This window comes from Dryobates pubescens, chromosome 7 (genome assembly GCF_014839835.1).
Source record: "Dryobates pubescens isolate bDryPub1 chromosome 7, bDryPub1.pri, whole genome shotgun sequence".
Lineage (NCBI taxonomy): Eukaryota > Metazoa > Chordata > Aves > Piciformes > Picidae > Dryobates > Dryobates pubescens.
This window is the reverse complement of record NC_071618.1, coordinates 6,555,966-6,568,901: the sequence shown is the minus strand read 5'-3', so window position 1 is coordinate 6,568,901 and position 12,936 is coordinate 6,555,966. Positions and strand designations below refer to the sequence as shown.

The 12,936-nt window shown below is 42.4% G+C and overlaps 1 protein-coding gene across 4 annotated transcripts in view; it reads right to left on the bottom strand.

The window, feature by feature from the left end:
* RASA3 (RAS p21 protein activator 3) overlaps positions 1-11,023 on the bottom strand; it is a 148,823-nt gene extending 137,800 nt beyond the window's left edge. For all 4 annotated transcript variants that reach the window (XM_054162875.1, XM_054162877.1, XM_054162876.1 and 1 more), the window contains exon 1: positions 10,817-11,023. In XM_054162875.1, coding sequence (XP_054018850.1) covers positions 10,817-10,871 — 55 coding nt within the window. In that variant the 5' untranslated portion in view covers positions 10,872-11,023. The remainder of the gene's footprint in view (positions 1-10,816) is intronic.
* Positions 11,024-12,936: the final 1,913 nt, after the last annotated feature.

The following is a 12,936-nucleotide window of genomic DNA, read 5'->3' as shown; positions in this document are numbered from 1 at the left end:
AAATAGCTGATGGATCCCTTCTGCTTATCTATTGAGGAATACTTACCACAAGTTAGAACTTAACCATTATGTTCATGGAGGCAAAATACAACTCCCAATCTCAAGAGTGATCCAGTTTACAGTTAATCTCCCTGTACTGCAGGGAAATACAGTCTGAAGGAAGCCTCTAGGAACAGACTTGGTCTAGGTCATTGACAATTTGCATAGATTAAGACAAGGACCTTACTGACAGTCAACATAGGGCACAAAACTTACAGGAGCACAGCTCCTGAGCAAGGGCAAGTGTTTATAACCTTTACTGCTTCCTTAGAGCACAATACAGCCTTACTGGAACAGACATCACCTGCAGAGCAAAATAACTGGTTTTATCCACTCTTCAGCCATACTGAGAAGCATTCTTACTTTTATATAACTGCAGAGAGTCCAAGAACTTAAACAAACAAAAAAAAAGACAATAACACACAAAAAAAGAAACCACAACAACCACCACCAAACACCACCCATACAAAAGAAGATAAGCAATGAGACCCAGATGTGAAAATCTGTTTGGTAGTGAAGTGACAAGTCTCGCAGTGATAGCATTCTTTACTTCTCTCTGCTAAATTACATTAAAAGAAGCAGGTAAAAATACAAATATTTCCTTAATATTAAGTTCACCATGAGAGTGAATGCTGCAATTTCAAAAATGGAAGGGAAAATACCTAATGCATTTATAAAGAAACAATGCCTACAACACAAGCATCATCTTAATAACAGGTGCTTTGCGAAGAAGTTTTTGAACATGTATTGTGTTTCATGACTACAGACAGCATGTAGAGAGCAAAACTACAATCTCAGAAACGGCACTCAACAGCTGGCAAATGACAACAACAGAAGAGCCAACCACTGGACTACAGGGAATGTGTGTTCTGGAAGAATTGGGCCAGTCACTGAGCTATCCAAGTACAAATAAAAGCTTTTTTTTTTCTCAGATGTTTTGTTCTTATAACAAAACACAATCTTGCAAAAAAAAATATGACCAATTCCACTAGACCACTGCATCCCCACTCTATTTGAGTGACTATTATGGCTCTGCAACAATGCAATCCCAAACAGTAAATCCAACTTAAACAGTGCTGGTTTGCAGAGGATGGGTTGTTTGCTTTCAACACACGCAACTCTCACATTGTATCATACTGTCAGAGCTCAAATTTCCAAGGCTGGGTTTGCATGTTCTGTAGCAGTCACCAGCTTTTTAAACAAGGACCTAAAAATCAACTGTAGGATGTCACACCCTGTGTCTCTTGCAAAATAGATCTAATTTTCCATTACAAACTGGTGATTGTTCCGGGGCAGGGGAAGGAGGGGGAGAAAGGGAGACTAAGAAAGGCAGCTTTTATACTATCTACCAGATTTTTCTTCTCTTTCTACCACCCTCTTTCCTACAATTCTGCAATCTGAATAACTGCCAGGAAAAAAAAAAAAATCAACAAAAGTATTTTTCATTGAAATACCACACACACAAACACCATCAGAAAAGTTTCACGATACGGGTCAATTACACTGTTAAACACAAGGACCATATAACCACCTTCAAGAACTCACTAAATGCCTTCAAACATACATCGTAGAAGAAGACAGCGGGAGAAACAGCTTTCAGAATGCTGCACTGTAGCACTGAATGGAACAGGAAATGAGGAACAAAGAAAGGAATTTCATAGATTCCAGATGTACGCTAACACCAGCTGGGAAATACAAGCAAGAATCAACTAAAGCCTTGTAAAAGGCTACCACTAACTGTTTTCTTCTGGAGTTCTTGAACAAAAGTAAGTGGCAGTAAACAATTTGTAAATAGAAATATTTTTAGAAGAAATTTGAAACAGCAGTGAAAATAAACTTCTTCCCATCTCTGCCATCTTTAAGGAATTTATAACCCAGCCATCAGTGCATCTGTTTTCTGGAGCTGCTTTTTTCAGATGTAAGAACTCTGTATAAGCAGCCATAACAGAAGCTCAGCTGTAAATAAAGTTGTCAGTTTTTCAATACTTGGAATGTTAAAGCTGAATGAAACTGGAATGGAAGGCAAAATCAAAACCAGTGAAGTTGAGCTATAATACATATCTTCTGTGTAATGCACTGAATGGGAATTTAAATTTGCAAATTACTAAAAGCAACTTATTAGTCACTAAAAAAAAAAACTTTGCTCCTGCAGCTATAAATTAAAAAATTAACCACTCCAGATTACAAAACCTGGGCATAGGGCAAACATATTTCTGCTTACTGTACAGCCCCATGTCTCCAATGTTTTACATTCCTTTTCTCAGGCCTTTCAGCACAAACTTCTTTTAAACAGATTTTGAAATCTGAGCAGAAAATACAAACAAGTATATTTCACCCTAAGGTCACTGCAAAAGGTGAAAAGAGTTAATCACGCAGCTTATGGAAAGCAGACCTGCGTGTACAGAAAATTCTCCCTCCTCCCATTTATGCAGCAGTGTTCTTTCCAGCTTTGAGGCTTTCCATGAATTTGTTGCATGTGGCAGAACTGAAATGCTTCATCTAATGTCTACCCACCTACTACCAGCTTATAAAAGTAAAACAAATGAGTAATTATGCAAATTAAACATTGCATCAAATGTTATTTGTTCAAACATACCAGGCTTTCATAAAGAAGTGAAGCACTGTCCAATTCCCATCACATCACACTACTCCATTTTGGTTAATGGTGATGCAGTCACGGTTACACAGCCCATCAGGTAGGGAATAGTAAGATTCAGATGCTAGGCTAATGAAGGGATCTTTGTTTTGTCTTACTGCTCCCTCAGAGGCAGTAACAAGCAAAGCCAGAGTCACTACTAAAGTTGAAAAAAAGATTTCTGAAGTCTGGAATGAAAACCAAAGAGCAGAACTCTTAGTCAACTTCAGAAGTTAGGTAAGTCAGACCATGCTGTAAGTCTTCAATATTCCTGTTCTTTCCTCAACAGACCTCAAAGATACACTACATATTTTTCCCTTTCAGATAGAAAAGAGGGGGAGAAACGCAAATACCTCAAAGATTCAGTGGGGAATTTGAAGTGTTTGACACTTGGCAACAATCTATCAAAAATTTAGAGAAACAAAAAGAGGAAAAAAGAATTCAGTTCTTCATAATTTTGAAGCACCACATCTCATTTTGCAAAACTTTCACCCAGAAAGCCTTCTATAGGAGGAAAACAACATGTAAAGTTTCAGGGAAGTTGCTTTCCCTTGGCAGAGGTTAGGATGGGAGAGGAAGGAAGTTAGATTTGTTGTGGTTTTATTCCAAAACAGAGCTCTTAGTTGGATCTTAAATACAGTCACCAGTCCACTATGATAAAGGATCCAAACAGGTACTGCCAAAACCAGATATTTCATAAGGTTTAATAAACACTGCTAAAAATCAGAAGGTAAGAAAGTGAGAGCTACTCAGAATGTGCAAGTCTATGATCAGCTTTTCAGATTAATAAAATGTAAAAAGTTATTAACTCAAAGCATACCTCAAGCTTCTCCTTAATGTAACCAGAAGACAGATTATCCTCTGGTGCTAGAAGGTTTTAAAACACATCAGGTAGCTACATTAAAATATACTAGTGCATGTTTTAAGTATTGATATGTGCCTTGGGTAAAACGCTTCCCAGATGCATTAACAGTCCACTGGCACACACTAACATTAATTTATGATCTATATATTTGGCTGGACATTTGTTGGTCTGAATCTGTCTGATACTTTCATCTCTTACAGTATTCAGTAAAGACTAGATTCCTGTGTCTTTATTCTAAGTTTCTTGATCTCACACACAGCAACTTTAAGATTTATTCTCCAAACACAAGAGTTTGCAGAGGGTTTTTTCACAAGTGAATTGTCACAACTTGAGATGTATATTAAGTACACCTAAACAACCCCAAGTGGATTTTGCATCACTCTTTTCCCAAACTCCTCCAACGGAAAAACTGCCACACGCACTACTGAAAAACTTAATTGCGCTCTCGCAGAAGTGTTAATTACTGGCCTGAACATAATTATTCACGCTTTATACTCCTGTAACAGAAGTCAGTCATTCCATCAGCCAGACACTAAGAACAGAGGGAATACCTGAAGGTCCATTTGCAGTCTGCAGTGTCTATCTGCTCTAAGAATTTTAATGTGATGTATACTACCAAATGTATTTAAGGAGGTTTAAAAAACACGCCGTATTTCCTAATCTTGTGGTAGGCAACACCCTTCAGAGTTTGCAGGAGAAAGTCTTCCTTAAATAGGAGCATCAGTGCAATAAAGGGCTTTGTCTGATACCAGTGTTTGACAGCATAGCGGCAGTAGAAGTCTTGATGGAATGCAGAGGAGGGAGGTCTGTTTAAGCATAAACATGATGATCAACATTAGGTGTCTCATCATTAGAAGACAAGTGTCTGATAGAGAAGCAAGGAAGGTTGTGTATTAATCAGTTAATATCACTAATACATCTAAAATTTCATAAGCAGCTATGGCTCCTGGACCAAGTATGAGATACAGGCAATTCTCAAGTGGAAGGTGACACATCAGACACATCAGATTATCCCTGTGGTGGTCTCACTGGAGTTTTGACATCTGTTCTCCCAAGCATCTAACCAAGTCACTCTGTATCAGAGGCTAACAAATACAGCATCGTCAAGAAAACATGTACTATGAAAGGAGAGTGACTGAAGAATGTAGAAAGATTCAAGCAGTATCATGATGCTGCCAGTATACAGACAATGAGAGCAGGGGATGTACCTGCCATCCTCTCCATCTGATTTCCCACAGATGCACACTCCCCACAGATGCACACTCCCAGTCAAGCTCCTGATACTTGTCCAGAGACTCACATGCACATATTCAGGTCACTAAATTGGAAGACAACAAAATCTGACAAGAAAAGTAAGTTGCATTCTTTAGGCCTGCTTTGCAAACTGAACTGAATGGACTTTTGTCAGTGGAGGTATGTCAGTCAACAACAGGTGTGTTTGGGGTGTGGGGATGTGAAGAATGTTTCATAACTGAGGGCAGGATGAGTAGGAAAGGAGAGAAGCAAGCAACAATAACAAGCAAGCTACTTATCTGGGTTAACATATCATGATGTCTTGGACTGCAACTATGAGAACAGAATCACAAAGCAACATGTGAAACATGAACAGCATCAGGCAGAACAGAGACTCAAGAACAAAGGAAGAGAAGCTAATATTGAGATCTGCCTAAATCCAGTAAATTCAGAAATAGGAATTTGTTTTCAGTCAGTAATAACAAAAAAAAAAAAAATATTATTTAACTAAGATAAAAAAGGCAAAAAGAAAAAAGCCACACAAAACCAACCAACCACTCTGAAGAGCAATTCAGTGCAGTGAAAAGTTTTCAAAGGCATTTTCAGGAAAATTGCAAAGCTAAGACGTCCAGCACTTATGTAACACACTCATGTAAGAGCATTTGGTACTTTGACCAGAAGATAATCACCTCAACAAGAAGACAAGAAAACACTATTGGTTCTCATGAGAGAGATTAGAGAACACTTTTTTCCAAATGCACTAATTCTGGAAGAGGACAAAAGAGCTAGAAAGTCAGCTCCCTGGTATCAGAGACTGAACAGATCTGGTTAATGGTTTCACTCCTGTGAATTTACCTCCATACATTCTAAAAGTCACATCACATTGAATTCTACTCACACATGAGAGTCAATTACTACTTAAAAGACAAAGATGTGATGCCAGGCTGGAAGCCCCCAAACACAAGCATCATTCCCATTTTCAGAACAAAGTTCACTGAAGCATTTTTCACTGCTACCTTTGTTTTCTTCTCTCACTTACATGAACTATGCTTCGGTCTCCATTTTAACTCAGCCACGGCTGCTCCTGACAGCACACAAGCAACCACAGCACTCCTCCTCTAGAAATAGCACTGGCCCCAGATCTTTTCCATTCAGTACACTGAACACAAGTCAGTCACAACACAACAAATACCAAATTTAGCAGAGTTTCAGATATTGAACCAGCGGTGAAAAATCTGCATAACCTATTCTGCATCCTCCATAGCCTGTCAAACTCAAGCCTTAAATAGCATTGCAGTCAATTAATATGCCACTTTATCTGTGCAACATCAGTTTAAACTGTACTTGTTAACTTCTTAATGTGCAGAAATGATCTTGACAAGCCTTAAATATATTCAGGGTGAAGTGCAAATAACTTTTCTATCTTTGTTTACATGTTGGTCCACAAGCTTTGACAAACTAGGGGGGGAAAAAGTTATCTTCACAAGAAACATTCTGCATTTCCTAAACAACATTTTTTTTATATAACATAGATCTATATAGAGGTACCTGGGGAAAATGTTCTCTTTCTAAAAATATCTATTCAACAACCTTATGTCCATTTTAAATGGGGATAAATCCTTTTACAGTATTATGCAGGAAGCATATTTAGTTGTACTTACTTCCAATAGTAACCACTTAAGACAAGGAACTAAATCCCAAGAGACGACATTAAAAGGGACATCTTCTCAAGGCAAAATGGATTTCCCTGATCGACCTTAGGATTATTAGACTTAAAGGAGGCCTTAAGTTTGTCTGAGACAAGACAGGTCCTCCTTAACCTTACAGAAATGCAGACAGGCATCTCTCAAACATTTATTCCATATCAAGTTTAAGGGTGGAAGGGCAATAAATATGTTCTCTTGGCCATCAACTTGCCTAAATGGTAATATACAACCACTTAAGCATGTATTCTGCCTAACTCCACCAAAGACTCTCAGTTTCCCAAAGACAAGTTCAATTGCTTTTGCAACGTCTTAAGCTACATAGCTCTGTATGAATTAGTAAAAAAGGCACAGCAAAATTAAAGAGTCAGAGCAACAGCACAGTCTATAGACCAACAATGCTCACCTAGTCAACTGGTCCCCCACAAGGTAAATAAGATTTAACTTCTCAGAAAATGGTGGTTTTGCCCTTTGAATAGGGCAAGCTGTGAGTGGAACACCAGCCCACATCAGGTAGCAGCCAACATTTATGCCCCAAATTTCACAGCTTAATGCTTCTGATCCCAGCATTAAGGAGAGATGATGCTCATTAAGACCCACATTTTAGACTATGACTTCAACACTTGTAACCACAAAAGCTCCATCTCTGCCCCTTTCTAAAGATAAGCGCTTTAAAAGTTTATGAATGCCTTAAATTGCAACAAGCCCTCAGTGTACAAATAGACCATTACAATCTCTTAAGTCAACAGAGACATGACCAAAAATTCCTTCTTGTTATATAATGGCCTCTGGTAGCATCTTGATAGGCAGTATCTTCCTGTCCGAGTTATCACTCCAAAACAATGGGACAGTTTAATCTCTGTAACAAGTCCTTCTACCACTTTAAAAATAGAAGTTTAGAGTAGAGCCTAATAGTCCTAGATATAAGAGTACCAGGCTTCAAGACACAAACATTCTCTACCAACCAGTATACAGCCTTCCACAGAAGAAATGCTGAATGTGAACTTTCATTTTTTCAACTGAAAATTCAATAGTTGATGCCATTTAAGGAAAGAAGAAGTGGCAACTAGGTACAGTATATTTATTCAATATTAATAACAGTATAAGCCATGTTGTCAAGCAGGAGGACTCTCTTTGTACTTTTACCAGCCAATCATCAGCAATAGAGCCTTATGTCATTTCCTTTCAGGTTTTGAAACACTGACTCATGGAAATATCAGCACTGCACACTTCCTCAAAGTGGCAATCTTATAGGAAGTGTTTGTTTAGTCTTATATGACACATTGGTTTGTTTATGTACAAGGGATTCCGGTAAAAATAATTCTCAATTAAAGAAAAAAAGACAAGAGGACAACAGTTTCGCTTGTGGGAAGCTAAAATAAATCAATATCAAATAGACTTTTGAACAGTGCAATCATCAGCACATATACTACTTCATTCTTTTTTAATTGTGTGTTAATTCCTTTCAACAGACATGAGCAGAAGTAGCCAGGCACTGAGTCCTCCACAAACTAAAAAAGAAACCAGAATATGGACAAGAGGTAGCACAGTAACAATTCATCTGAATATTGCTACCTACAATGACTGAGTTTGTATCATTGCTCCACAACTTCACTATCTCAATGACGTATTTTTTGCAAGTGGTACATAACTGGCAATTGAATGAGGGAAAAATGGGTTCACATTTTCAACAGGTGTCTCAAGCCAAATCTAAACATGACTAGAAAAAACACTATTCAGAATGGGAAAGCATTTTAAGAGATCTGGAATATAATTGCCCATCTAGCTAAAAATACGACCCATGAGTCTCAAAAAGAACAAGTTACACCAGCAGTAGAAAATGTCTTCATTTACCTGCAGCTTCTTGGAAATACCAGGCAAGACCCAGCCATAGAAAGGCATTACATTTAGGGCATTCAAGTATCTCTATGCTACAGACATTTTGCACAGCCTGAAGCCTCCAAATTGCATCAGCCTCTCTATTAAGAAAGGCTTGCCACCCCAAGTACCGCATCCTGATCTCAGAGTGTGCTTGCACTGGTTCTTCAAAGCATCAGTCTTACATTTCTTCATGTTTATTCCACCAAGGCATTCTTGTGTATCAGTGCTCCCATTTATGATTTGCCAGCAAAGATGCTACAGGGAAAGACATGCCTTATCAGATCAAGGACAGAATATCTGAAAGTCAGAGATCAGTCAGAGCTTGGCCATGAACAGATCACTTGTAGAGCACGATAAGACAAAACAAATCAAAACAGGAAATTACTTATCCTACTGCCTTCAAATAACTTATAATACATCAAAAGATTCAAAGCCTTCTGCCACTTAAGGGGGAAACCTACTAGTGAACAGGAACTGCTTAGGCAAATTTACTCTTGGGAACAGCTGACAAAAGTAGTGTTCCTCCAATATTCAGTTCCTCTTGCTGGATACCCTCAATACACAATTTCTTCAAGATTAGGCTGTACAAGGCCTGTTGGATTGGAAATACTCCTTCAAGCCATCATAACAATCCTGCCACTTCTGTTTTTCCGACAGATTTCGTAGTCAGCTACAGAGCAGGTTCTAACTTTCAAAAACTAATCCAAGAAATTCGTGCTTCTGCCAGGAAAACTGATGACGATATTTCCAGGTACTTTCTAGTGAGCAGCAGGGAAGAGCCCGCTATCGCAGTACCTGTGATCGCCCTCTGCCGTACCACAGCCGCCAGCCTGGGCGCAGCGGAGGCATTGTTTCTGCAGTTCCCTCAGTAAAGACCTTCTGTTCATAAAGCAGAACCGACGTACCGGTATTCCAACGATTGCATGCAGTTTTTTCTACTCCCTCATCTATGCTAAAAAGACAACATGAATCCTCACTGCAATACTGCACATTAGTCAAACACTTTGCACTGATGAGGACTCTGATAACTGAAGTCAGTGGTCAGATTAACTTCAGTTCATGATTTAATGGGATTAATCTCGGGAGTTTTTGCTGCTGTTATTATCTTCCATCTTCTCTACCACTCGAAGACATTCCCACACTCCAGTGACAACAATCATTTAGGTATGAAAACATCACTGTTTTCTTCTCAAAAGGGGAAAAAAAGAAGAAGAAGAAAAACCACCACACAAGAGTCATCATCCTACCATGTGCGATATGTTCTTACTCCTTTCACTAAAAATCATCCAATAGGATGCAACAGCATCACTGGCATGGTGTCCAAATTTCTCTTTTCTATTTTCTGGATGTATAAAAGAACACAGAATCTACACGGTTTTTAATTTTGTGTCGTAGCATTTTACTTCTTAAAAGCTGCTATTACTGAACTACCTGCAAAAGATTAATAAAGAAACAATCTTAGCAATAGTCTAATAGTGGCAAGGGTAGTGCTAATACCACTATCCAATAACAAGATTGTCTATGCAAACTCGTTTCAGTGTTACCCAACATGACAACTGGTGGCTGCAAATTTGCTTTTACATGCACGGATATGCAAGAGGACATTTTTCAACAGTGCTAATAGGAAGTTAAAAGCCCAACTCTCTTAGCACCCACCACTGCGAGTCCGGCGCTAAACTTTCCTACTTCCCTTCAAGCTGCCAGCCACCATGTCCCATCGAAAGAGACAAACAGCTCTCTCCGCATGCGGGCTTGATTCTGACTGATGAAACGAGGGATTTCCCTAGCAGCCGGCACAGACAGAACTCTACCAGGGAGAGTTTAATCCGCACGCCGACATCTGTCGCTTACTTTCTAATAATATGGTTTGGAACTCGATCAACGGCATGAAGAAGAATGCATCTCCAAACGCAACTAGTAGGAAGCCGAGCAGCAGCAGCTTCAGCCCGTCCCGCTCACTGAGGCAAGGGGCTGAGGCACCGGCTCCTTCTCATAGCCGCTTTTTGGCGGGTTTCGCACCAGCTTTGCCAGTGACACACAATACTGAGATTCGGTGACCGCCTTCAAACTTCTAGCGGGTAGCTTAGCAACAAAACGGAAAAATTTTAAAAATAAATTAAAAAAAAAAAATATCGCGAAATCTGCTTAATATCCTGCGCCGTCCGGACACCCGCCGGCGCCGCTCGCCAACCGGACGCACGCCGCGCTGCCGGCCTGTCACTGCGGCCAACCGGCCGCCCCTCAGGGCGCTGCTCCCCAGCGGTCCCGCACCGCCGGCCTAAGCCGCGGACTCTGCCCGCCCCCCAGCCGCGACCCCCTGCCACCGCCCCCTAGCCGCTCCCCCGGCAGGACGTAGAACGCAGGGGAGCGCGAAGAAGTCAACACCGCCTCGCCACACTGGCGCTCCACAGAGCGGGACGCTCCACCGGCAGCTCTCGGCCCGCTGCCAGCCGCCCTCACCGATTTTGATCCTGACGCTCTGGAAGACCCGCAGCCCCTCTTCCTCCACCGCCATGGTGGTGGTGGTTGCGCCGCCGCCGCGCCTGGCACTCAGCAGTACTCGAGCCTCGCGGCAGCAGGGTCCGAAGAAAAAGAGGCGGCAGGAGGCAGGCAAAGTACCGCGCCGCAGAGGGGAGAAGGGACAAGGGCTACTGCACGGCTCCCAGCGGGCCGGGGCCGCGACCGCGCTAGCGAGAGACAGAGAGCAACCGAGCGGAGCGCAGCCCAGCGCCCCCCTCTCCCCCCTTCACGCTAGCAGCTCCCGCCTCCGCCCTTGTGCCGCCTTCTCATTGGCCAGCGGGGCAGCCGGCCGCGGCGCTCATTGGACCGCTGCCTTCCAGGACTGGGAGGGGAAGCGAAGTACCGGAGCACCAGGGTGGGGGCGTGCTGCGGTGCTTTGCAACAGCTGGAGCGCGGCGCGCCGACCGCCTGCCCGCCGGCACAGATGCGGAGCGCGCGCGCCGCGCTTCGGCCGCACCCGCACCCGTCCCCGTCCCCGTCCCCGTCCCGCCGTCGGGGGAGGCTCTCTTCCTCCTGGCCGCGGCAGTTCCGAGGGGGCAGCGGGAGGAGGGGGAAGGCTGACTAACTCTATGGCCCGTCTCCAACGCCGTCCCGGACCAACCGTCGGAGAGCAGCCTTCGGTCCTGGCCGCGGGGCCTGCGCGTCATACAGAAAGAGGGAAGGGTCTTCAAGTCCTCTGTCCCACAGAGCCATAAAGAAAGGGCACTTGTCCCCAGGTTGCACCCTATTCATTAGTGGGGAAAAGAAATCCCATGCAAAATAATCAAACCCGTATGGGCGTTGCGAGCAGACCAGTCTGTCTCTGGCTCCATTTGATCAGCAACAAAGCTCGCTCTACCTGATTGCACGGGAAGAGCAGGGAATTCAGATTTCAGACATGCATGATTACACCTTAACAGCAAGAAGAAACAGGACCTGTGTCAGTACTCGGTGCCAAACTTCGGGTCTTGTAATGTCAGTAATTGAAATACTCCTTCCCTAAAGGTCTGGCAAAATTGGAGCACAAAGTTCAGTGGAGGTCTACAGATTACATTGTTTCAACAAGTAGAAAAAAATAAAAAATGAAAAATTTACCCTTGGTGCAGGCAGTCACAAGCCCCCTGAAGAGGCTTAGGACATCCTTATGAAGAAGAGCCCAGGTACATCGACTCCCATACATCCAATAAGCCAACAAAAGCGTGTCCAGAGAAGGGCAACAAGGTTGGTGAGGGGCTTGGAGCACAAGCCCTATGAGGAGAGACTGAGGGAGCTGGGGTTGCTTAGCCTGGAGAGGAGGAGACTCAGGGGTGAGCTTATTTCTCTCTACAACTACCTGATGGGGGGTTGTAGTGAGGCAGAGGTTGGTCTCTTCTCCCAGGCAACCAGTACCAGAACAAGAGGACACAGTCTCAAGCTGCACCAGGGGAGGTTTAGGCTGGAGGTTAGGAGGAAGTTTTACACAGAGAGAGTGATTGCCCATTGGAATGGGCTGCCTGAGGAGGTGGTGGGGTCGCTGTCACTGGGGGTGTTCAGGGCGAGGCTTGACAGGATGCTTGGTTGCAGGGTTTAGTTGATTGGGTGGTGTTGGGTTATGGGTTGGACTTGGTATCTCGAAGGTCTCTTCCAACCTGGTTTATTCCATTCTAATTTCTATTCTAAAATGCCCTTTATCAATCCTGCAGCAAAAACAAATTTTAAACCCCCTCCACTGCCAAATGCTTTCCCATTCTATGTCTAATTTCAGAAGTGAAAGGCAAACAGACTAAACACAGCCTCTGCTTACATTAAAAAGCTGATACTGAACCAAACTACTCAAAAGGACAGCAAGAAATCAGAAGACAAATCCTAAATTAGTTACACGTAGTATGAAATATATAGACAAAAAGTTGTCCAGGCAAGTCCATCATTGCTTGAATCATGGCATGTATAACACATAACAAATTCCCCTTTTTTAAAAATAAATAAAATTTTCGAGAGAGGTATTAAAATATGTAAGAGAAAGTGAAAACTTGAGAAGGAGCTACAATGGCAATGGAAGTCAGCTTGTAGGAAAGCCTGGGGCACCTTGGTTTTCCAACACA